The sequence below is a fragment of the Hemiscyllium ocellatum genome, chromosome 10 (assembly GCF_020745735.1).
Source record: "Hemiscyllium ocellatum isolate sHemOce1 chromosome 10, sHemOce1.pat.X.cur, whole genome shotgun sequence".
NCBI lineage: Eukaryota > Metazoa > Chordata > Chondrichthyes > Orectolobiformes > Hemiscylliidae > Hemiscyllium > Hemiscyllium ocellatum.
Window position 1 is genome coordinate 96,738,081 of NC_083410.1, and position 26,826 is coordinate 96,764,906.

A 26,826-nucleotide genomic window follows, 5' to 3' on the forward strand; every position below is an offset into this window, starting at 1 on the left:
AGACAAATTGCAGGGGATCGATGCAGAGCGGGAGGCTAGTATTGATGTGGGCCCTGACCAGCCTCTCAATCCACCTCATGATTATGGAGGTCAGAGCCATGTTGAATGACGAGAGTGCAGTGCTGGAAAAGCACGGCAGGTCAGGCAGCATCCGAGGAGCAGGAAAATCGACGTTTCAGGTATCAGCCCTTCATCAGGAGTGAGTCTTGTGGGCCAGGGGCCAGACAGCCTCCTGCTCCTCGGATGCTGTCCGACCTGCTGTGCTTTTCCAGCACCACACTCTTCAACTCTGATCTCCAGCATCTGCAGTCCTGACTTCCTCTACTTTGGATGACCTAAAGTCTGGGGAAGATAGAATCTACGGGGGTGTTGGAATGGCTGTACACAGCAATAACAAATAAGCCAATGAGTATTTGCAGCAACAGATGAGGTGAGACAGGGATGAAAATCAGGCCATGTTAGAGTGGAAATGGATGGTCTGGGGTGATGGTCCAAATACAAGGTCTCAGGATGAAATGTGTGATCTGAATTTCTGCTGTTAGTCTGTAATTTTAAGTGTGTGTGTGTTCGTGGCAAGCTTTATGTCTGTACTAATTCCATTGTGCGTGTTTGTGTGGAGCAGAAATGTTTCCATGTCTGTTTGAAAAGATAAGTTGGAGAGGCAATTGGCTGGCTGTGTATTCCCAAGAGCCAGTACAATCTGCAACTCAACAGTGGGGCCAGTCTTGGAACTGGGAGTGTGGGGGAGGCAGGTTCAGTGCAGGCATTGGAATAGAAACGACGTGTAGGGTTACAGGGATTGGGCAATGAGTTAGAGAGTTCAGGAAGCAAGGGCAGAACTGCAGAGTGACAATTGTGTGAAGCACAGAGCGGGATCAAAGTCTCTGGAACACGAGACCCCTCCCAGTGAGTGTTGACACCGCCCACCAGGCATTGGCTCCGCCTGGGTGTTAAACAACATCGACTGGAGCTGGCGGATGCGAGCAGCCGGAGTCAGTACCTTTGTGTTGCTGGGGGAGAGGGAGCGGGGTGAGTGACCTGTGGCCAGGTACGGTGTGTAGGAAACTCTCGGTATCACAAACACGGCTTCGGCCGGGACTGCGAGTGTGGGAGACCCTGGGGAGGGGAGGGATGTTCAGAGTGGTGGGGTGGGGGGTAGGTCTGAGAGCGGAGTGACCTGTTTATAACCCCCCGAGGAGAGGAAAATGGCCTGTTTATATATCCACCCCCTCCCCCGAAGGGAGAAAATGGGGGAGCGTCTCCTCTGAAAGCACCAGCACAAGAACGGTCCCTGCTCTGTGCTGCCTCCCCTAGTCCAATAGCTGGGGCAATCCAGCTTCACAATTACAGCCCGGGGCAGAGACAGCTGTACTGTAGGGTTCTGTTTAACCTGGGATCTGACTTTCTGCTGTTGGGCTGTAACTTTAAGTGTGTATGTGTTCGTGGCAAAGTTTTTGTGTCTGAGCTATTTCGTGAAGCAGAAATGTTGACGCGGCTGGTTTTATTTTGCATCAACTGGTTTTATTTTGGGAACTGTTCTGGTTGCCCCACACAGGCAACAAATATGTTTGAACTTGCAACTGTGTGCAAATGGGTGTAGCCATGACAAGTTTGCTCATTGTTTCCCGAGTCCGCTTTTTCTTCAGTAGTTGAAGGCGAGCCAGGATAATGGGAAATACGGATGGTCCAGTCAAGGTTACCTAGTGGCTAGTCATCTTAGTCTGGCCCAGGACTCTGTCCCCTCTCCTTCAACCAACAGTCTACACCCTCCGCCCTAATGGACTGCAGTCCAGAAGTACTTCAGTGTTATAAAGAACTTTGGGTCTTTCCAGGATTTAGTGAGGTCTGCAGATGCTGGAGATCAGAGCTGAAAATGTGTTGCTGGAAAAGCGCAGCAGGTCAGGCAGCATCCAAGGAGCAGGAGATTCAACGTTTCGGGCATAAGCCCTTCTTCAGCCCTTTCCTGAAGAAGGGCTTATGCCCGAAACATCGAATCTCCTGCTCCTTGGATGCTGCCTGACCTGCTGCGCTTTTCCAGCAACACATTTTCAGCTCTGATCTCCAGCATCTGCAGACCTCACTTCCTCCTCTGAGATTGTTAAGACTTAGTAACGGACTAGAATCGCAGACCAAGTAAGGACAGTAGGCCCTTTTCCCCTGAAGGACATTGATAGTATAATTGGAATGAAAAGAACTGTGGACACTAAGTCAAAAACAAAAATTGCTGGAAAAGCTCAGTAGGTCTGGCAGCATTTGTGAAGAGAAATTGGAGTTAACGTTTCGGGTCCAGATGCAGTCCCGAGGAAGGGTCACCAGACCCAAAAACGTTAACTCTGATTTCTCTTCACAGATGCTGCCAAGACCTGCTGGGTTTTCCCAGAAATTTCTGCTTTTGCTTCTGACAGTCCATTGGGGTTTTCGCAATTGTACAATTACAGACATTGCATGTTACAATTGCTGCTAACAAACTTGCAAATTGGCCAAAATATGTGCTTTGTAATTTTTGCAAGGTCAAGGTAAAATAGCAAATGAGAGGCTGGGGCAGGAATATATTTTTTAATCCTTACAACTCATCAGGTGTCGTCAGATCTTGTCTTCAGGCCCACGGGAAACAGGGTTGACAGCATTTGGGCATGAATGTTTAACGGAATTTGGGTAGAAAAAGGGTGTGTTTTAACCCCATGGTTTAGACAAAGAACTCAACCAATTATTGGACATTTTGCATCAAGGAGAAACTGTTATGGAACACCAATGTTGTGTCGATTTACCACCCAGGTCTTTTCCTGGCTTTTAAATATGCCATAAAATGACTCGGCTACAATTGAGAACTTCAAGGAGAAAGTGAGGACTGCAGATGCTGGAGATCAGAGCTGAAAATGTGTTGCTGGAAAAGCGCAGCAGGTCAGGCAGCATCCAAGGAGCAGGAGATTCGATGTTTCGGGCATGAGCCCTTCTTCATTCCTGCACTTTTCCAGCAACACATTTTCAGCTACAATTGAGAACTGCTGAGTTTCTCCAGCAATTTCTATTTTTGTCTCGACCACAGTTTCTTTTTGATGCCAATTAGAGCTGGGTCCAGCTGGCACTTGCTGGTGCCTGTCTAATTCCCTGAGTTTAAAGTAAAGTATAAATATGTAAAGTATGCATTTAAAGTAGATGCTTGTGTAAACTGGGTTAGTGCAATGATGCTGTCAGATGCTTATTTGAATTTTCTTGCTTGCATTTTTAAGTAAAAGGAACCTTTTCCATAAAACTTTGTCTTGAATTGTTTGTTCTGGGTGCTCAGACTCCATGCGGTCTCCTCTACCTTGGGGAGACTGGGCGCCTCCTAGCAGAGTGCTTTAGGGAACATCTCCGGGACACCCACACCACTCAACCACACCGCCTCGTGGCCCAACGTTTCAACTCCCCCTCCCACTCTGCCGAGGACATGAAGGTCCTGGGCCTCCTTCACCGCCGCTCCCTCACCACCAGACGCCTGGAGGAAGAATGTCTCATCTTCCGCCTCGGGCATTAATGTGGACTTCAACAGTTTCCTCATTTCCCCTTCCCGCACCTCACCCTAGTTCCAAACTTCCAGCTCAGCACTGTCCCCATGACTGTCCAGACTTGTCCAACCTGCCTATCTTCTTTTCCACCTATCCACTCCACCCTCTCCTCCCTGACCTATCACCTTCATCCCCTCCCCCACTCACCCATTGTACTCTATGCTACTCTCTCCCCACCCCCACCCTCCTCTAGCTTATCTCTCCACACTTCAGGCTCACTGCCTTTATTCCTGATGAAGGGCTTTTGCCCGAAACGTCAATTTCGCTGCACTTTGGATGCTGCCTGAACTGCTGTGCTCTTCCAGCACCATTAATCCAGAGACAGTTTGTTTTGTTGAGAGTGTAGTGCTGGAAAAGCACAGTAGGTCAGGCAGCATCTAAGGAGCAGGAGAGTCAACGTTTCGGGCGTAAACCCTTCTTGTGTTCTATTTGTGAAAGGAATGATTCATAAAACCTTATAGTTGCCATAATGACTTTCTTTGCTCTGGGTCCACATCATGATTCTTTTTAAAATTACTTCAGTTTCACAACTTGCCACAGTGTGAATTGTACCCACAACCTCTGAGTTAGCAGTATAAGGTCAGAACCACTAGGTTAACAGCCCTTTGTAATGGCCATTGCACTGAATCTATCTTACAACAGGATGCAGAGAATGTTGCAAAGTGATTTAAGACCTTGCTGTTGAATTAGTTAACTGGAACTCCTGACATTTGGTTGCCAGAGCAGAGAGAACAATGAAGCACTGAACAGCACTAACCTCTCGGTTGTATCTGTTTGCTCACAGGACAAGTTGATGTGAAATGGCTTATCGCAACAGCAGAGAAAATAAGAGGAACTGCACGTTTGTCCGGATTTTCCTGCCTCTGATTATTGCCATCGTTTTTCTTCAGACATCTGACTGGTGAGTGGGAAAGGATGCATGGGGAAGTTTTGTGAAAAGTTCCAGTCTTGATATTATTGGAAATGGCAGGTGTACGTCACCTTCCCTCTTTAGGAGGGAGTTTGAGTGTCTGTTTGAATCGGTGTGCGATTAATCTGAATTATTTGGTGCAATAGTAAAGTGAACAGTGAAACCTGAGGGAGGGTGGAGGGGGAGTTAGAAACCTAAAACTTGGAAGGTGTCAGGAGAAGTTGGTCGGCTGTTTGATTTTTTTGAGAAAAAAGTAAGATCTTTGAGTTTTTATGGTATATTGAGAAAGTTGCAATAACTTTTTTAAAAAAATACCTGTTTGGCAAGAGGAAAGATGAGGAAACATGTTTGTACAAACAGGGATTAGTCCATTGATACATTTGAGTAAAAGTTCCTTTTACTTACAACTTTTTTTTTTGCTCATATTTTTAAGGATAGTCGAGAGAGGCAATAGCCTAGTGCTATTATTGCTTAGCTGTTAATCCAGAGACGCAGGGAATATTCTGAGGACCTGGGTTTGAATCCCACCATGGCAGCTGGTGTAACTTTGAACTCAGTAAAATCTGGAAGGAACAGTCTACTGATAACTGTGAATCCATTGTTGATTGTCAGAAAAGGTTATCTATCTGGTTCACTAATGCTCTTTCGGGAAGGGAACTGCCATCCTTACCTGGTCAGGCTACGTGTGACTGCAGACCCACAGCAATGGGGTTGATTTTTTAACTGTCCTCTGGGCAATTAGGGATGGGCACTTAATGCCGGTCTGGTCAGTGACGCATTCATCCCGTGAATGACTGAAATAAAAAAAATCGGAATTCATTGACTGCTGTGTGGCAGGAGTCTCTTTTGAAATATATCAGAAAAAAATTGGAAAGGGAATTTGCAGGGCTATGGGGGAACAGAGGGGATTTCTATCTCAAAGAGCTGGCTTAGGCATGATAAGTTGAATGGTTCCAGGCTGGACAATTACAACTTCACCCTCAAACTGCCATTAGCTTTGCTCCAAGTAAGTCGTTATCTGTAGTTTCGCGAGGTGCGCTTTGAAAGCCCAACCTCGGAACTGGAGCTGTGCAGTTCTATGTGTTTTGTTTGAGGTTTCAAAGTCACAAAGTGATTTTTGCCCTGCCTCACTGCCGGGTGAATTGTCAGAAACTGAGTGAATCACATGAGTTCGCTTCAGCTGCTGCAGGCAAAGCTTCAAAACCTTTGAAGTCAAGGACCATATTTTCTAACACTTCACTTGCAGCAGCAACAAATCAAAGGGCTTGCTGGTTTCACATCAACTGACAGGTGATGGGAATTTCAAATCACTAACTATGTTGTTTGGTGAAGCACTTAAACAAGACCAATGTTAACATACAATGAAATGCCAGCGACACGGAACAGACAACTGTAGAGACATTTTAGGACAGAGACTTTGTGTGGCTGTAGACTTCATAACCAGTGTTGGTGATTGAAACTGAGAGGATATCCGCATTTAAGAATGGGTTAGGGAGATGGATTGACCGAAGAACAGGAACAACGGCAAATGGGAACACATTATCGCTACCATGATCCAGGTGAGTGAGTGACACTGGAAGATGTACCCTTTGTCAACTGGTCTGCTGAGTTCTAACATGAGAGCTAACAGTTTGAGACAGATTTCTGGAATGAGTTCCTTTCAAAAATGGAACTAAAACTGACCATCTGACAGTATTGCCACGCAGTAATTGCAGTGTGTACCATCTACAAGATACAACGCACAAAGTCGCCAAGGCTCCTTAGACCGTACCTTGCAAACCCACTACCACTATCAACTGGAAAGACAGGGCAGCACAGAACCTGCCAGTTCATCTTCAAGCCAGTCACCACCATCCTGCCTTGGAAATATATCACTTGTTCCTCCACTGTCACTGGGTGAAAAGCCTGAAACTCCTTCCCTAATGGCATTGTGGGTCTTTCTACAGGATATGGATTACAGTGGTCCCAGAAGGCAGCTAATTACCACTTTCTCAAGGATCGCTAGGGGAGATGGATAATAAATGATGGTCCAGCCGTGGCACCCACAATTGCATCTCCACACACACCAAGCCTTGTAATCTCATGGGTTGCTTTCATCATAGCCAACCCAATTCCACCCACTATTGAGCCCCGTTAGCAGCTTCTCTCTCCTCCCAAACTCACCATCATCCACTCCTTTGTCTGTCCATCTGCTGTTCTCACTCTCTGAGCTCTATCTATCATTTATTCCTCCACCTCTTTACCGACTTTCTCTCTGTGTCACACTCTCTCTCTCTCTCTGTATGTGTGCGTGGGTCACATGCGCTGTCACACTCTCAGACATACCAAGTCCCTCCTACCTGTAGGTAGTCCTGAAGACTGGGCCCCAAAATGTGAATTGCTTTCTCTCCACAGATGCTGCCAGGCTGTGTTGAGTTTCTCTAGCTATTTTTGTTTTTGAATAAGATTATGGGGATTTAAAAAGTCATTCTTTCTATTCTCACACGGTTGTTCCTTCTCTCAATTCCTAAAGCCTGGGCCTCTGTGTTGGGCTGTGAATCTTTCAGGGACAGCAATCCTCTGATAGTTGGCCATTCTTGATCCTGGATGGTGAGTGGTAACCAGTCATTCAGTGGTGGGATCAGCATACTGTTAACCTTTACACAGATTCACCTTGCAGCACAGACTGCAGAATAATAAAGACCAGGGACCCCAACTGATTGCTTTGCCCCTCCCTCCTACTCCTGTACTGAGAAGATCAGTTGAGCAGTTCTGCCTGCCTGCCATCCCTCCATCAGGAATTTTATCACTGCAGGTCACTGCCATAGTAATGGTGCATCCTGTGAACAATTCTGTGTGCAATTCACATCAGCTATGGACATTGGGCGAAGTTTCCGATCACTAATAAGAGACCTATGGTATGTTTAAACGATAAAAGTATGTGCTAACTATACTTTTTGTTTTCTTGTAGTAAAAATCACCAATGGCACAGCCTCAGTTTGTCTCATCATTGGCCTCAGACTGTGTGTTTGGTGAGTCTGTACCTGTTGCTGTGTTGTGGTATTGACTGTTTTTACCTTTCCCCCTTCTGCTTGAACTAAACTTTTTTTTTAAAAAAGTGTCCTAAAATTCAAAGATGTGCAAAGCTTGTTGATTATCATTTGCTTTTATTTTATTCTGTCCACTTTCACTTCTCGTTCTTGCGTAATGTTACTTGAATCTATCTAAGTCAGTACTAAACTTACATATACATGACTCTGCTCAATGGTCAATCACCATTTGAATCGTCCAGTATTTCAGCTTCCTCATATCAGCGCTCCATGAGTTGCTGCAAGTCAGTCTCTGTGTTTTTGCTGTAAATTGTGTAATGTGCACTCGGGCAGTCCAGGGAATGTTCAGTAGCTTGATTCTGGGACTGGCAGGATTTTCCTGTGAGGGAAGGTTGAGTATGTTGAGATAAATGGGCGGAAACCTCATTGAAACATAGAATGGTCCCATTCTAAGGGGCGCTATTGGTGTTGAGGTGATGTCACTGGGACTGGTAATCCAGAACCCCCAAGTTAATGTGGGTTTGAATCCCATTGTGTCAGGTAGTGAAATTGGATTTGGACAAAAAGCTAACCCAGTGTTTATCATGTAGACATTGTTGATTATTGTAATATCACATCGGGTTCACTGCTTGGTCCGTGACTCCAGACCCACATCAGTATAATTGTCTTTTAACTGCCCTTGGGATAATTCGAGCTTGTCTATTAATGCTGGCTGAGCAAGCGACACTCGCATTATATGAATAAATTTTAAAACATCCAGTGGGCTTGACTGGGTAGGTATCGGGAAGTGGTTTCCCATTGTGGGAATGTGCATGACAACAAGGTGTAATCTTAGAATAAGGGGTTGAACGTTTAAGATCGGGATAAGAAGAAATCTGTTCTCCAGGGGTTGGGGATTGTGGAATTCTTTACTGCAGGGGGCTGAGAACGCTGGGTCATTTGAGTATATTAAAGAATATGATTGGCAGGTTTTTAATCAACAGGGGAATGAAAGAAGTGTTAGGAAAGTGGAGTTGAGGATTACCAGATCAGCCATGATCTCATTAAATGACGGAGTGGAATCGATGGGCCGAAAGACCCCTTACTCTCCTATGTCTTAGGCGTGCATTTCCTTGCTTCAGTGTCTATGATTACACGTCGAAGCACTTACAGTCCATGATTTCCAAACTTTGAATATATTTCAAAACAAATTAGATGGCAGTAACTGGCCCAGGCAAACAGGTCAGCAGAGGCCTGGCCCCAGTCACTGTTTTGGACCGGGCTGAAAGGGGAACTGCTGCAGTCAGTGTCGGTACCTTGGGTGTGAAGGGACAGAGAATTGGGAGCCAGCGACTCCAGTTGGAGGTGAGCAGGACATCGAGGTGCAGGCAGCTTGTGGTTTCTTCCGGTCTCGGGCACGTTTCTGCCACTTGCTATTCAGGCCCACGCCGGACGTTGAGGAAGTTTCTGAGGTGGCCAGGCATCAGCCGGACCCCCTTGGGACCAAAAGATTCAACTGTACCGGGGAGTGAGGGACAGAACAGCTGAGAATGTTCGTGAGGGAAACTCATTTCTGAATGGAACTGAGCAGTTTGCCAACAGAAGCCACTTTTTAAATAAAAATAAAAGACTCTGCTCCCTGACAGTCAAACACTTTTAATTTTTTTTTTCTTTTGGGTCCCTTTTTGATATGTTTTAAGTGATTCATATCAATCTTTGTGGAGATCCAGTTAACGTTTTATTAAGGCTTTGAGGAATTCCAGATTTGAGGTGATAGATTGGATGGTATTACAGGGGTTTGTGACAATGCTGTCACTTTACAAAGGTTATTTTGTTTTTCTTTTGTTTGAAGAGAGGTTGTAAAGGCAGAGGTGCCAAACTGACTACTGGAGACGCCCTAAGTAAACAATTTAGGAGGACTTCAGGATTTTCTTTAAAGAATGTTGGAACAATGGAAGCGGCTTGAAGGGGAGTGGCCAGTTCTCAAAGACCAGACTTTTGAATTTTTTTTTAGCTTTAGTAGTCAGGTGTTTGGGAACCCAGAAAAGGTGGAGCTTCAGTGAGCGTATCCTAGCTGCTGCTTGTCTGAAATCTCACTTGATGTTGTTTCCTCCTGAATTGGAGAACTGCATGTAAGAATCTGTCTAAATTTACCTTTTTTGCTAAGGAATTTGTTTATGGGATGTTACTATACTGGAACAGTTAATTAGTAACAGGTACTGTGTCTATTATTCAGTCAGGTTTTCCTACAGCTAAGTTATTCTCAATTCCTCTTTCTTTTGTTCATATTTTAACTACAGTTATAGAGACGTCCGCACGGAAACAGACCCTCTGGCCCAACTCGTTCATGCCGACCAGATATCCCAACCTAATCTAGTCCCATTTGCCAGCACTTGGCCCATGTCCCCCTCAACCCTGCCTGTTCATATACCCATCCAGATGCCTTTTAAATGCCGTAATTGTACCAACTTCCACCATTTCCTCTGGCAGCTCATTCCACACGTGCACCACCCTCTGTGTGAAAACATTGCCCCTTAGGTCCCTTTTATAACTTTCCCCTCTCACCCTAAACCTAAGCCCTCTAGTTCTGGACCCCCCGCCCCAGGAGAAAGACTTTGTTTATTTACCCTATCCATGCCCCTCATGATTTTATAAACCTTTATAAGGTCACCCCTCAGTCTCCAACACTCCAGGAAAAACAGCCTTCGTCTGTTCAGCCTCTCCCTATAGCTCAAACCCTCCAACCTGTTTGAATAAATTGTGTTTTGCTTAGGGTCGAGTAGTTTGACCAGTCACATCACATTTGGAAATTGCACTTCACATCTACCTTTAAAATAAGAAAATTTAGAGTCTAGGCTACCTTAAAAATATTTTGAAGGGGTCTGTTCTCCTCCATAACAGGCAGATTGGCTGCCTCCGGTTTCTAATTTGTCTGTTTGGTAGCTGATGCACACAGAGGAGCAAAGGCTGGGAAGTGATGGAGGGAAATGGATGTTAAGAGGGATTGTGATCTGAGTTTGGCACCTGGGAGACTTTCAATGACAGGGGATGAGGCAGAGATGTCTTTGGCAAGGGAGTTGCAGAGAGCAGTTTGTGTGTGGTTCGTTCCAATTGTTCTAGCCTTCAGATGTGATCGATCACCTGCACCCAGCGAGTAGCTCTGATTATTTGAAGAACATTGTGACTCCCTGACCTTGGACAAAGTAAAGTTTCCACATTCTGAAGTGTGGTGCTGGAAAAGCCCAGCAGGTCAGGCAGCATCTGAGGAGCAGGCGAGTCAACGTTTCGAGCATAAGCTCTTCACCAGGACTGTCATTCCTAATGAAGATCTTCTGCTTGATCTCCAGCATCTGCAGTCTTCACTTTCTCCTACATTCAGATGTTGTTTCCACTTGCAATGCTTCTCCTCCTCCAGAAGGAGAAGCTTATCTAACAGCGTTATAACAGCTTAATGTTGGCTCTGTGCCAGCAGTGTCTTGCTTGTGTTTAAGTAGTTCTTTATTGTTTTGAGTTTTGACAGCAGTTCCTTTTGAGAAGGGAGTTGGAGAGAGGTGGGAGAGGAGCAGGGGGTGGGGAATGCTGGTGGTCAGTGATTGTATTTCCATTTTGTAACCTCTATAGCAGAGCAAACTTTGAAATAGCCATCACTTTTCTGCGAAGTTGTAACTTTTTTTATTCTTTTTCCCCCCCTCAGATGGCAAGTGAAACCTGCAAAGTTCCTCAAAATATTGATTACTGGACAGTTCATGGCCTTTGGTGAGCACATATCTACGTTCACATCCTATTCCAAGTAATGTAGAGTGCGCAACTCCTCGTTCACCATCTGTGTCGGGTATTACTACATCCAAAGCACTCCACCGCCATTGAAATCTGGCAAGAAAGGCAGGAGGCCGGGAGAACGCGGCAAGCCCGGCGGCATCAGGGAGGTGGTGAAGTCAACGTTTCGGGTGTAACCCTTCTTCAGGGTTGGGCCCAGCCTCAGCCCTGAAGAAGGGTTACACCCGCGGCGTCGGCTTCTCCACCTCCCTGATGCTTACTAATCTCTCCCAGCCTGCTGCCTCCCTAATTTGGATTCCAGCATCTGCATCTTTTTTTTGTCTCAAATGAAATCTGGCGTGCAGGCACTGTTGGTTGGTAGGCCTATCTGCACCCAGCGAGATCCCACAAACAGCAAATGAGATGAATTACCAACTAATCTGTTTCTTGCTGGTGGCATTTGAGAGACAGCAATGTGGAAAAATTCACTTGTTCTTCCTTTGACTAACTCCAGGCAATCTTTTCTGACCCTCAGCCCAGCCCCTGAGCAAGCCACTCAGTTCAATGCTATTAGGGCTGAAAATGTGTTGCTGGAAAAGTGCAGCAGGTCAGGCAGCATCCAAGGAACAGGAAATTCGACGTTTCGGGCATCAGGAAGCCTTCCTGCTGAAGGACTTATGCCTGAAACGTCGAATTTCCTGTTCCTTGGATGATGCCTGACCTCCTGCGCTTTTCCAGCACCACATTTTCAGCTCTGATACTCCACTATCTGCAGACCTCACTTTCTCCTCAATGCTATTAGGGAGGGGCACAGCCAGCTAAGTCTGCATCCCATGAAGGGAATGAACAAAAGAATTGGGTCTTCATTCCTTTACTGCAAAGACCCTTTACTTTTTTTTCTTGTAGTCACATCCCAGGGTGTGAGCATGCACAGGTCAGGGACTTGGAATTTGGTTGCAAGTTCAGGAAATTAAGTTCAGTAAAATCTAATCCTCTGTCATGAGACAAGAGAAAAGAGCCAGCAGAAAAGGCAGGCTATTATCCAAAAGCCAACTTGTTCACAATTGTCTGAGTTGACATGTGACTCCAGTCGTGTGCTGTTGAAGTGTCCGCATCAGTTATTTGCACAATAAGTCACTTGACCAGCTGAGGAAGAATAATAACCCACATCCTGAACAGCTTCTGGAAAACATGCACTTCCTTTAAATGTGTGCACAGGGGGTCATTGCTTGACCAACTCCCGTCAAACATTATTACTTTGAGGGAGGGGCGGGGAGATACCTCAGACTCCGTTGCATCCTTAAGAAATCCACTAACCAAAGCAAGCAGCAACTTACGCAGTGATCCACTTTGAGAGATTTTAACACTGCAACAGAATTCAGTTGTAACAAAATATTAAATATTTTGCAGGATTATAGTCAGAGTTGTACATCACGGAAACAGGCCCTTCAATCCAACTCATCCATGCCAACTAGATATCCTAAATTAATCTCGTCGCATTTGGCCCATATCCCTCCAAACCCTTCCTATTCATATTCCCATCCAGATGCCTTTTAAATGTCGTAATTGTACCAGCCTCCACCACTTCCTCTGGCAGCTCTTTCCATACACGTACCACACTCTGCGTGAAAAAGTTGCCCCTTAGGTCCCTTTTATATCTTTCCCCTCTCACCTTAAACCTCTGCCCTCTAGTGCTCGGTCTCCCAGCTCAGGAAAAAGACCTTGACTATTCACCCTATCCATGCTCCTCCTGGTTTTATAAACGTGATTGCAAGGGAACTCCGAGGAATATTTTTTCCTCCTTCTGCCTCAGATAGCAGTTTGGATCGGAGAATTTCTCACATTCACCTCCTCCAACGAGCACTAGTTTTTCAATTAACATCAATGTTGTTCCAGATGGAGGGAGCAGATGACTGAATTTCAGGCCTCCAAAATGAGATTTGCGTACAGAAGCGCAGGCAAAATGTACCACCTTGACCCAACAACGTGGCAACAACTGAGATTAACTTCTTGTCTCAGGTGTTTTGGGAGATTTTTCACATGAGCTTTTAAAAATATTATTTGTCTCTTTTTCTCTCTCCTCTTTTTTTTCTCCCCTCCTTTCTTTTCTCTTTCTCTCTCTTTCTTTTTCTCTCTCTCTTCCTTTTTTCTCTCTCTCTTTCTTTCTCTCTCTCTTTCTTTTTCTTTCTCTCTCTCTCTCTCTCGCTCACCTTCTCTCTTTCTCTCTCTCTCTCTCGCTCACCTTCTCTCTTTCTCTCTCTCTCTCGCTCACCTTCTCTCTTTCTCTCTCTCTCTCGCTCACCTCTCTCTCTCTCTCTCGCTCACCTTCTCTCTATTTCTGGTGTTTTTATTTTGTTTCTCTCAAGTCCTAACAAAAATCTCACTCTCAAGCAACAGCAGAATGCTCGCACACTGATTTTTTTGCCCCTTGTCCCTCCTTAATTTGGGATAAACGATCATATCTTCTGAGTGTCAGAAATCCAGATTTTATTAAAAATAAAGAATTTAAAGGTGAATCGTTAACTTGCCTTGACTTCCCTTTATTTCGAGCTTTGATTTCCGAACAATCTTAGTGTAACCAACAAGCTTGCTCAACACACAACAGGACCTGATTGCATGGGACTAGTTAAACCATAAGATATGGGAGCAGAAGTAGGCCATTCAGCCCATTGAGTGAGATTTCAGCGATCTGATAACCCTCAACTCAATGTTTATTTTTTTTAAATATAGGCCCAAAGGAGATGAATTATGCAACAAGACCTGGCATTTTGAAATCCAAAATGTAAAGGTGAGTACTTACCTTTGTTTATATTGGCATTTGTACAGTGGAGCCCTCAATGTTTACTCAGGCACGTTGCTGTTTATTTTGAAGCAGCGTGATGCACAAAATGAAATAAACTGAGGTTTATCCTTTTAAATGAAGTGCATTTAGTGTAACCTATAGCACTTTTTCTCAGTACTTGGAGTTCTGAAATCCATAGGCAATCAGTACTAAGCACCCCCCCCACCCGAATTGTTTTCTGCAGTTTCACATACCCTCGGTTTACCATGTCTGGAGCACATTATAGGGAATGTTCCAGCACCAGGGTCTGGGGGTTGTAGGGAAGGTATGTTTCCTGTGTAAATGAATGGGTTTGCTTCTATCTGTGGTTCCAGGCTTCTGCAGTAGGTCCTGGAATGTGACCCCCAACTGGTATGCGGGAGGGGAACTGCTGTGATCACTAGCATTGAATGTGTTAGAAATGGGAGAGTGAGATTGAAGTTTTAACATTTAAAGAACATTGTTTACTTTAATTTTGTATGAAACTCAAGTGTTGGTGAGACTTTGCTTTCACTGATGTTGCAGTTATATGGTTAATTGTAGCCTGAATCTGAACTGGAAGGGAGACTTAGTAACACAGAGGGTATGGTTGAGGTAATATTATTGTTTTCCTTCAAGACCTATTTGCTTTTTGCTCACTGGTGAAGGAACTACAAAACCTATCTCTCTTTCTAATGGTCCTACGTAAGTGAAATTGCTCCTCAGTGATGCTCAAGCATAGTTTCAGAGTGTATCATTGTTCAGGACTGACCATTGTAAGAGCGAAGGGTGGCTTGGATTCCCTGAAATAAAACAAACTTTGTGACTGCCTCGCTCTTGGCAGGAAGCCAGTTTCTCTGGAATTTTTGAGAGCACTCGGTAAAGTTGGTTTCTCCGGAAAGGATGGATGAGCAGCTACATTGTATGTACATGTAATGGGAGATTTGAAAACACAGATGGCTCAATAAGCATGAGCAGGAATTCTGTATTCCGTTGACATCAGGTCACTACAAATCAAAGGGAAATAAAGGTTAAACTAGGGATTGTTTACAGTATGTACATGGAGCAAAGCCTGAGAGTTACATTGTGCTAAGAAGTACTTTGATCTCTCTGTTGCCCTTTCCCATAAGCCCTCCTTCTTCCCCCAAAACTGTGGGCAGCACGATGGCACAGTGGTTAGCACTGCTGTCTCACAGCGCCAGAGACCAGGGTTCAATTCCCGCCTCAGGTGACTGACTGTGTGGAGTTTGCACGTTCTCCCCGTGTCTGCGTGGATTTCCTCCGGGTGCTCTGGTTTCCTCCCACAGTCCCAAAATGTGCAGGTCAGGTGAATTGGCCATGCTAAATTGCCCGTAGTGTTAGATGAAGGGATAAATGTAGGGGAATGGGTCTGGGTGGGTTGCTCTTCGGAGGATCGGTGTGGACTTGTTGGGCCGAAGGGCCTGTTTCCACACTGTAAGTAATCTAATGTAAAAATATGTTTGACCAGCGAATGGCCGTTTGACTGCCCCAGCTGCTGACCCTCATTGTCCCCACCTGCTGGGGGCAGTCTTGCTACAATTAGTTGGACTGGGTCTCCAGGGAGCAGAGTCTAAACTTTGCCCTGTGCACTGCCATTTACAGTGCCTTGAACCCAGGCAGCGGCGGTACTGATTGACTTTGACTGGAAGGAATATTTATGATTAAACTCCATGTATATTTATTCCATGTCTGAGTCAGATGCACTCCAGCTCTCACTTCACTTTGAGCCTGAAAAGTGATGGCTATGGACACAACTTCTGATGGTTCTCTATTTTTCTGCAGGACATTTTACCGAAATTAAAACTCTGGTGGCCTGATGTGCTTCATCCCAACAGTACTCAGTTCTGGTACGTCTCTTTGTAAACCTTCCGTTATTCAAGGCACTTTGTTATTGACCGCCAGTAGAAAAGTAGTCGCAAATGGGCATGTAACACCGGCTTCTCTCGGTTGTCTTGCATCCTGTTCATGAGCACACAATGCAGTGACACTGCCGTGCAGTATCGAGCGAGTGCTGCACTGTCAGAGGTGCCAGCATCCCCACTAGCAACTGAATAACAACCTCTGTTCAGTTTGCTTCTAACCTAACCCTGAACAAACTGGGTTTTTTTTACACATCCCAAATGTAAAAGGAATTCAAGGCCTCGGAGTATCTGTGGTTCCAAGATTCCCTGTGGTGCTTGTATCACACAGTCCCAGATGAGCGACACTGCAGAGTTTCTTGGCTTCAAGCTACAAACCGAGGGCCCAGTCAGTGTAATCTCAGCTTTATATTTGGACCACCACTGCTACCCCCATCATCAGTCTGTGGGTGGACAAGCAGCCAGGTCTTCAACATCTGTGGACAGCCAGAAACTAAAATGTCCTCCACTGCTCGAATTGAAGAGGCCATGATTGTGATGAAGCCAAGAGATGTCTATCTTTCCCTACGGCTTGGAGTTTGTAACACATCCCATCCTAATTTGGAGCCTGGCATGAAAAGGGAAAGGAGCTGAGAATAACTTTGGAGAATCCAGCGCCAACCTAATCAAGAAGGGAGATTTTGAGTCATGTTGTCTGGGAGATATTCCCTGTAGCAGCAGTTGCCTGTTGAAATAGTGTTTAGTCAATGCTGCTTTTAGCCATAGAGAATGGAAACAGACACCATGGTCCAACCAGTGCACATTGACCATGATCCCAAACTAAACTAGTCCCACCTGCCTGCATTTGGTCTATATCTCTCCAAAAATGTCTTGTTCATATACTTACAACATTTAAAAGACATTTAGGTAACTGTACCCACATCTACCACTTCCTCTGGAAGTTCATTCCTTATACCAACCACTCTGTGTAATTTTTTAAAAAAAGCCCCTCCTCTTTCTTAAATCTTTCTCCTCTTACCATAAAAATATGTCCCTTAGTCTTGAAATCCCCCACTCTGGGGAAAAGACACCTGCCATTCACCTTATCCATGCCCCTCGTGATTTTATAAACGTCTATCAGGTCACCCCTCAACCTCCTACGCTCAAACCCTCCATTTCTGACAACATTCTGGTAAATCTTTTCTGAACCCCCCCCTCCAGCTTAATAATATCCTTCCTGTAACCGGGTAATCAGAACAGACGTTTGTTATGGCAGAAGTTTAAAACGTGAAATCCTGGTTCATGTGATTCTTTCACCCAGTTGCTGCAAGTTCTCATTTTGTTTAAAAAGTTGCGGATTTCTACAGGGTTTGTGACGCATTTTACTTCGTCTTTGAATGCCAAACTAATTCCCCTTTTTTCAAAAGGGTTCCCGGCCGCAACAGCATGAGGAAATGATGGTCTAGTGGTAATATCTACTGGATCAGCTAATGGTCTGGTGACATGGGTCTAAATCCTACCCTGGAAGATGGTGGAATTTAAATTATATTCATTTTTAATTAAAGAAGAAACTGGAATGGATAGCTCTCCTCAGTTTCATGGCCAACATCACAATCATTGAATTGTCATTCAAAATACATCATCATTCACTCATGTCCTGAAATCTGCCACCCTCAGCTGGTCTGGTCTACATGTGAGCCTGCCCTGTGAAATGGCTGAGCAAGGGTAATTGGAGATGGATGAAGGGGTACAGTTAGTAAGTTTGCAGATGACACCAAAATTGGAGGTGTAGTGCACAGCGAAGAGGGTTACCTCAGATTGCAACAGGATCTGGACCAGATGGGCCAATGGGCTGACAAGTGGCAGATGGAGTTTAATTCAGATAAATGCGAGGTCCTGCATTGTGGGAAAGCAAATCTTAGCAGAACTTATACACTTAATGGTAAGGTCCTAGGGAGTGTTGCTGAACAAAGAGACCTTGGAGTGCAGGTTCATAGCTCCTTGGAAGTGGAGTCGCAGGTAGATAGGATAGTGAAGAAGGCATTTGGTAGGCTTTCCATTATTGGTCAGAGTATTGAGTACAGGAGTTGGGAGGTCGTGTTGCGGCTGTACAGGACATTGGCTAGGCCACTGTTGGAATATTGTGTGCAGTTCTGGTCTCTTTCTTATCGGAAAGATGTTGTGAAACTTGAAAGGGTTCGGAAAAGATTTACAAGGATGTTGCCAGGGTTGGAGGATTTGAGCTACAGGGAGAGGCTGAACAGGCTGGGGCTGTTTTCCCTGGAGCGTCAGAGGCTGGGGGGGGTGACCTTATAGAGGTTTACAAAATTGAGGGGCATGGATAGGATAAATAGGCAAAGTCTTTTCCCTGGGGTGTGGGAGTCCAGAACTAGAGGGCATAGGTTTAGGGCGAGAGGGGAAAGATATAAAAGAGACCTAAGGGGCAACTTTTTCATGTGTATGGAATGAGCTGCCAGAGGATGTGGTGGAGGCTGGTACAATTGCAACAATTAAGAAGCATTTGGATGGGTATATGAATAGGAAGGGTTTGGAGGGATATGGGCCAGTTGCTGCAGGTGGGACTAGATTGGGTTGGGATATCTGGTCAGCATGGCGGGTTGGACCGAAGGGTCTGTTTCCATGCTGTACATCTCTGACTCTATAAGTGCTGGTCTCGCCAGCGATGTTTCTCAGGAGATATGGGCACATAGTGTCTGGGGGAGAGAATCCCACATTCTAACCTCTGATCCCATTTGCAATCATATGAAATTTGTACCCTCCTCCCACCCCAAAGAAAAATCATTGTCTCAAGGTCACAGGCCTGCTTCCCTTTCCTAATCGTTAGCTCTTCCGTTCAGTCTTCCCTTTTCCTCACTGCCACAAAAAAGACAGAACCTTGATTTGTTGTAACCTCCTGTAGCTCCCTCTGATTATAGTGCTAATATTCTTTGTCACTATGTTCATCTGGGCTGTGGCTTCGTATTGGTGGGTGGCCCAGAGTCAGGGAAGCATGCTGAAGAATTAAGGGTCTTCCTGGATGTGTCTGTATGATTTGACCAGCTCTGACAAAGCAGAGGAAATAGAAATGTGCCCGAAGACAATGAAAATGGGTTGTTCTTTCCCCAACTTGGGCGTTGCCCTTCAGGTGCGACGGATCCCTATGGATCTGGGAATGTCCTGAAGTTGTTGCCTCATGCTGAATGATGACTGAGATTTGATGCTTTTCCTAACTTCAGTTAACCCATGGATTGTGGGTCCTCCTTTGAAAATATGTTGTAATAGCAGGCATCTAACCGAGAGACCCTCTTAAATATCTCCTTCTACTTCAATAGTGGTCTATCCATTCATCTAGTCTGCTGGTTCATTACAGTAAGTTCAGATTTTATACAGACATAATTGTCCTTATTTAAGTTTAAAGCACTAATCTCAGACCCTTTTTCTTTCCCTTTTGAACTGAATGTAAAAGTCAGTGACATTGAGTTCACTGCTACCCAGAGTACATTTATACTGTAATCATTAATTCATCTTATTACCTGACAGTCTGATATAGCATGCAGTTTGTTTGGCTGTATCCCACCAGGCCAGTGAAGAGAAAGGGGGCATTACACTGCTTGGGCTCAGTAGATGTTACTGGCTCGAGTTTCTGTCTCCGTTACTATTACAACAGCCATGGCTGTCCCACTGAGAGAAGATTGAGTTTGCACACAATGAATTTTTGGAATTGTTATCCCTACAATGTGGAAAATGGCCACTGAGCCCAACACGTTCACACCGACCCTCAGAAGAGTAACCCACCCAGACCCATGTCCCTAAATTTAGGCCTGACTCATGTACCTAACCTGCACATCCCTGAACCCTATGGGGCAATTTAGCATGGCCAATTCGCCTGACACATCTCTGGATTGTGGGAGGAAACTCATGCAGACACATGGAGAATGTGCAAACTCAACACAGTCGGCGAAGGCTGGAATCAAACCTGGGTCCCTACTGCTGTGAGGCAGCCCTGCTAACCACTGAGTCACCATGCTGCTCCTTGATGTAGCCATTACTGTTCAGGCTCACATATGGAGGAGGTCCTCTGGGCTTGGTGACTGACTGCTTGCATTTACACAGCACCTTTAACTCAAAAATAAAATCCCAAGGTGGCTCCTTAGAACTTTACTCAGATGTGGGTACCAAGATGGAGGAGGAGAATTTAGGAAAGGGACCCAGAATTCGGGTCAAAAGGGGGTTCGGATTTAAGGAAGGTCTTGAAGGAAGAGAGGTAGCTGTAGAGTCGGATCTTGGCACAGGCTGAATGTGGGGCTGGAAAAGTACAGCAGGTCAGGCAGCATCCAAAGAGCTGGAGAATCGACATTTCAGGCATAAGCCCATCATTAAGAAACGTTGCTTCTCGGATGCTGCCTGACCTGCTGTGCTTTTCCAGCACCACGCTTTGCAACACTGATCTCCAGCGTCTGCAGTCCTCATTTTCTCCTCCAAGCTGGTTAAGCAATGTTGGAAGAGCAAGAAAAGCTGTCAGCAACATGGAGTGTAACCTGGGCTGTAACGATGGAGATAGACTGCTCCCATTCACCACATCCACCTCTCTGCACAGGAAACACGAATGGGCGAAACATGGAACCTGCGCAGCTACGTTGCAATCCTTGAACACCCAGGAGAAGTACTTCAGCAAAACACTGGACCTGTTCCACACAATCGACCTGAACAGGTAACCCCCGACTGCTCTTCATTCCCACTTTAGATCGATTTCAGGCCCTTAGCCAAACCCTTGCATATGCATTTAAAGCAGACCCGAGTGGAATTTTTTTTTTAAACCAATCTTTCGTCCTTTCCAAAGCCAAGGGAAAAATCCCCAAGAGGTTTCAATGTACAAAATGGGAGTGTTAGGAGTCCATTTGGCCCCTTGGGCCTGCTGTGCCATTCTTTGTGTATCCAATTCCACGTTAACATGTACTCTCGATAACCTTTTGATTCTTTTTGCCAAACGACAATCTCTCCATCTCCGCCTTGGAATGATTTAATAATCCTGGTTCCACCACTTTCTGAGGCAGAGGATACCAAAGCAACATATTTGTTCACTTCATCCACCATTAACTCTCCATTTTCACTCTCTAGAGGATCAACACACTTTTTTTTGTCCTTTTCAAATACCCATAGAAACTCTTGCTCGCTAGCTGGCTGTCATACATTTTCATATATAGACAGTTCTTTTCTATTGGTTAACTTTTTGGTCATCCCTTATATTCTTACCAATCATCTGACCTGCCACTCCTCATTGCACAGTTGTATGCTTTTTAATTCAGTTTGATGCTCCCCCTAACTACTGCAGTTAACCATGGATTGTGGGTCCTCCTCGGAGAATATTTTGTCATGGCAGGTATATGCACACAATCTGAGAGATCTCCTTAAATATCTCTCTCTACATCTGCATTAGTCTATCCATTAATCTGGTTCATTACAGTAAGTTCAGCTTTTATACTGACATAGTTGCCCTCAGTTAACATTAGTCCCCCTTTTCAGCCAATGTGAATTTCAATGGCATTGTGTTCACTGCTACCTTGGGATGCCTTTACACTGTAGTCATTAATTAATCCTGTTTCATCAGACAATATACAGTGTTATAGCATGCAGTCCGGTTGGTTCCAGAGCGTGCTACTCTAAGAAACTATCTCAAAGACTTTCTAGAGCCCCTTCAGCTACTGATACTGCCTAGGTGTGTTTTTTCTCATTTGTTGGTTTGTATATTAAAATCCCAGCCAAGATTATCGCCATGCCTACGGTAGACATTCAATATCTTGTGTACTTTATTTTTTATATTCTTTGTCCCACATTGAGGTTACCATTATGGGTCAGTCAATTGTTCCTAAGAGTTCTCATGAGCTGTAGCCTTGATGCAGAGTCCCCATTATCTGCTGATCCACGTACCACTCGGTTGGCCCCCGACCTCATTCCATTTTTCCCATTGTCTCATCCAGTCTGCCTCAGTAAACTGATTGCACAGAGGATTAGTACTGCTTTTTTTTTAATGCATAGGAAGTCCATGCCACAATCCCTCACAGATAATGAAGACTGTGTACCTGTTCTGTAATACATAGTTATCTTTAATTATTCTTTAATTATTTTTTAACTGCGCCACCAATTTGTGTACAGTGTTGAAACTTCAGAATCGAATAGGTCTTAACCATTTGCAAGATACTTACTCATTGACCACCAATCCTCCTTTCCTTGTTGCAGCGCAAGCACCAAATGGTACCAGACAGGCAGGGTTGGAAAGCAAAAGAGAACGAACTCGCACCTCCTTTCCACACCCTCTTCACCAAACTTCCCATTCCCCAAGCTCTCCATATAATTTCCTCAACTGCATTTGTTTGCCTCCTTGTATAAGCGGCTCTGTTTGTATTTAAGTACTTTTGAATGAATGCTCGTTGCCACAAGAACTCCAATATCTCCCGTCCACTCACTTCCCAGTCACCTTTATCTCTTTCCCCTCCCCCCCCCCCCCCCCCCCCCCCCCCCACCCACTCGCCTTTGTGCATGTGAAACTGAAACTTAAAAAAGAACTCCATTTGCTCAGTCCTTCCACAGTGATGAGAATAAGCCTGATCTCCATTGCCGGACGTCCCGGTATATGCCGCAGAACTTGTGGCTATTTATTTTAATGCAACGATTTATTTACTAACCTTTGACTTTTCGTTTTATTCAGTGTTCTTAAGAAGTTTAATATTCTCCCTTCGTCCAACTATTATACGGTAAGAACTTATTGGTGTTTGTCCTTTTTCACTCCCTTGCTTTTCTGCTGAGTTACACAGTTGGCTGTATCTCTAATTATATTATTCTCACATTTAGTTGGAGGTCATTGAAAGTGCGCTTGTGTCAGTCTATGGGGTTATGCCGAAAATTCAGTGCCTTAAGGTAATTTACGCTTTTTATTGTTGGCGTGAATAGTTCAGATCAAAACCTGGTTTCAGGTAAACCTAAGTTACACTGAGACCTTGATCTTATTTCAATTTCATTTCTTTTGTATTTTATATTTCTTGTCTAGCAAGCCTCACTGTAGATTGATGCCATGTAAGAACTGACTGTGTTGAGTGATTACGTGTTGTATGTGTTGAATGGTGGATTGTTAACACTGTTAGGATTGCAAGGAATTATTCAGTGTCTGCGTCAAGTTTTAATCTCCTCAAATCTGGGAATTAGGGTTAATGAGTGATTTACAAGTCAGAGATTTAACTCTGCAATTGCTTGCCCATCCAGTTGTAAAGGCTTTATCTTGATTGTAATTTTGTTTGAAGTGCACTCAGATATATTTTGTTGTTTTCATGTCAAACTCAATTGTATCATTTTTTTTTGTTGTTTCCTGCACTTCCCCACCCCAGCCAGAGGGAAGATCAGCTCAAATCCTGGGTCAGATTGAACTGTGTTTCACCAAAGACTTTGGCCTGCTGAACTGCACACACGATGTATTCAGCACCCACACTACTGGGAATGACAGACAGTGTGCTAACTATTTAGGTTTATCAGTGTGTGACCCACAAGAGCAAATCTATTACCCTCCGATTGAGCACCTGTATTGAGTGTGAGAGTTTACTGCTAGTGGTTTCTATTCTGCAGGTTCACTGGACGGTACAGCACATTGACTTCTTTGGTATCCGATACAATGCAGCTGTCAGTTTGAGTACAGTGTCAAATGTTAATATCAAGAAACCATGCTAGCATTGCATGATGGGTCAGTCAGTTTTTCCAAAAGGCAAATTAATGTCACCAAAATGAATTTCTATTTTTTTATGACTTTATTTTAGCCATTTTCAAAATCATTTTCACTTCTACTAGCACCATTTTTTCATTTGGTGTGGAATTATTTAAAACAAATGATTTTAAAACTGGTTTTCAAAGCTCATATCTGCATTACTACCAAGTTAAGCTATAAGCTGGCCTTATTGCTCTAGTTGATTTTAAACTATGTTTTCAGTAGTCACCAGTTTATTATGAAATTTGGTGTTGAACTAGCAATACCTAATTGTGGTGCTGATCCTTATGGGCAGGAAACCAAAGTCATTGATTTATCATGTAAAGGACAAGGAATGCATAGACCTTAAAGCTTTAGTCATTCCTTCATGCTGATTTTTAGATTAGGTTCCCTACAGTGTAGAAACAGGCCCTTCGGCCCATCAAGACCACACCGACCCTCCGCAGAGTAACCCAGTCGCCCCTCCCCCCTCCCAATGCTCCTAACAACTATGGACAATTTAGCATGGCCAGTTCACCTGACCTGTACATCTTTGGATTGTGGGAGGAAAGTGGTGCACCCGGACGAAACCCACGCAGACACTGGGAGAATGTGCAAACTCCATACAGACAGTCACCTCAGGCTGGAATCGAACCTGGGACTCTGGTGCTGTGAGGCAGCAGTGCTAACCACTGAGCCACCGTGCTGCCCCTCATGTCTTTCTTGGCCACTAAAGCAGCCAAAAGAACATGGTGCCCGCCTTAGACTCTGGTGGAGAGTCTGAGCTTATACCAGGCTTTCACTCCACATTTCCTGCTTTATTGGCACACACTCCTCACTGTGATGTCCCCTCATACCCTTCATCTGAGGCAGTGCTGGCTTGTACACCTGGAGGTTCCTCACAACTAGTGGTTAATGGGCACATGCCTGCACTGGATCCCACATTCAATCCACCCCGATGCTGCTTCCTATAAAGAGAACTGTGTGTGGCTGCTTTGGTAAATTTTAAAATCTCCCATTCCAATACAAACCTTTTGTCCTGTCTCCTGGGCTTTATTTGATAAAAGAAAAGTACTTTGTGGATCTGTCTCAGTCTCTTTTGCTGGAATCATCAATCACCATTGCGATAATTCCACCCTTAAACATATTGGAGAACAAAGATGGGTTTCAACATACTTTAATGAATAATTAAACTAAGCTGTTTCAAAACAGTGACTCAGCTAAAATCACTTGCATTTTCTAGACACTTCTTAAATTTGAGGTCTTTTGTGTTTTATGTAATATTTCATGAAAATATTAATATGTAATCCAATAAATCATTGAATTCATTTAAATTATAACGATGCAATTCTAACTGAGCTGGAGGATTTTACAATTCTGTAGTCAAGAACTTGCCTTTCCCAAGTACATCCCAAAGCCTCCCTGAAACATCAATCATAAGGTTTTGCATCAAAATGTTCAGTCCTACGAGATCAGTTTTATAAAAGAGAAACAGAGGGGGTGATAGAGCAGAAATTCAATCAAGTACAATGGAGGGACAGGCAATACATGTACCCTGTGAACAATATATTTTTTAAAAACTGTATGAGAAATATCCAAGAGACTGCCGTTTTTCTCTGGTGGCCTTTTACAAAATGTTCGTTTTTTTTTGTAAAAATAGGGATGAAGTTCTTTAGCTGTATCCAATAATGACAGAACTTGCTGGACTATGCAGAACCCTTCCTCTGGTTTTTATACAAACCTAAACATAGGAGTGGGCCATTCATCGATCTTGGCTAAAGAGCTCCTGATGCCGCAGTGTGGGGAAACCTGCCTCCAGTGAATGTAGAGGCAGAAGTGTCAGGGAGAAACGTTCGATACCACAGCTTTGGAACAGACTGTGTCTGCAGTGCTAAAGTGGGAAAGGTCTGACATACTAAAAATTGCAGCTCGGGTGTGTGTCTTGTACAATCCACCAGGCAAGTTATTTGTGTTTAAACACAATCAGAAAGTGGTGGAGAAAGGCAGCAGTCTGACACCATCTGTAGGGAAAGTAGTAAAAGATAACGTTTCAAGTCCATAATGACTTTTTTATTTTGAGCTGAATGGGTCTGAAAAAACTGTCAACAGCAATGAGAGAGGGGAGGAGCAAATGGAACAGGAGGTGAGGGTGCCTGGAGCAAAAGGAATGCCATTGGTAGGAGAGGAGGGTGGATCATTGGTAGGATCATGGGTGTCAAGAATCAGAGATTGAGAGCAAACCTAACAATGGAGTACTGTTCATTTTCTAAATAAACCTTCATTATCAAGGTCACTTTCTGCTGCCTATGTTTTTGTATTGTGCAATATGAATAATGTATTACAGCATTGATATGAATTGTTCAATAATTTACAGATGGTTTATCATAACTTGCCTTTCAAAGAAAATAAAATTAACTTGTATATTAAAATCACCCAGAAGTCTGGATTTAATCTCTTGCTGATCATTTTTAGGTTATTTTTGGCTGGTCAGTTAACAAGTAGATCTTTATGTATGTTTTCTTTATTGCAGACTAGGAATAGAAGTTAATATTTTTTCATTGGCCTGTCCATTTTGTTATTCAAAGGAACAGGAGAATCGACGTTTCGGGCATAAGCCCTTCTCCAGCAACACTTTTTTTTAAAGCTCTGATCTCCAGCATCTGCAGTTCTCGCTTTCTCCATTTTGTGTTTATTGGCTGTTTCTTGGTTTGAATTTCTTGGTTACTAAGTTCAGTAGATACTGTTCAAGATTGTGTGTCAACAAGTCTTCCTCCAGATTTATAATATTGTTGGAACTCCTTTTGGTGTTATTGGCTGAGCTTTATTATATCTGAAAATGTGTTGCTGGAAAAGCGCAGCAGTTCAGGCAGCATCCAAGGAGCAGGAGAGTTGACATTTCAGGCATGAGCCCTTCAGGAAATCTCCTGCTCCTTGGACGCTGCCTGACCTGCTGTGCTTTTCCAGCAACACATTTTCAGCTCTGATCTCCAGCATCTGCAGTCCTCACTCTTTCTCCTGAGCTTATATAACATTTCACTCAGCAGTGTAAGCAGTTGCAGATTTTATTAAATAGGACATGATCAAGATACAAGTTGAGAACTTCAGTCACATTGACCTTCAGTCAGTGTATTTTTTTTTTGAGTACATATTAGGTTGGTGTTTCCATTTCCCAGGGACCAACACATTATGGCAGCAGTATTTGTCTGGAGATCCTAC

The 26,826-nt window shown here is 44.2% G+C and overlaps 1 protein-coding gene across 2 annotated transcripts; it reads left to right on the plus strand.

Moving 5' to 3' along the window:
- The first annotated feature begins 847 nt into the window (after window positions 1-847).
- On the plus strand, window positions 848-26,042 carry LOC132819866 (ribonuclease T2-like). 2 transcript variants are annotated; one of them, XM_060831778.1, is made up of 10 exons: window positions 848-1,029; window positions 4,333-4,449; window positions 7,409-7,469; window positions 11,161-11,222; window positions 13,953-14,010; window positions 15,826-15,890; window positions 20,479-20,592; window positions 22,588-22,633; window positions 22,731-22,796; window positions 23,261-26,042. In XM_060831778.1, exons 2-10 carry the CDS (start codon window positions 4,349-4,351, stop codon window positions 23,456-23,458), a joined length of 771 nt encoding a protein of 256 aa, XP_060687761.1. In that variant the 5' UTR covers window positions 848-1,029; window positions 4,333-4,348; the 3' UTR covers window positions 23,459-26,042. The 2 variants fall into 2 exon arrangements, with proteins under 2 accessions (XP_060687761.1, XP_060687760.1); XM_060831777.1 differs by having other exon boundaries at window positions 849-1,048.
- The last annotated feature ends 784 nt before the right edge of the window (window positions 26,043-26,826 follow it).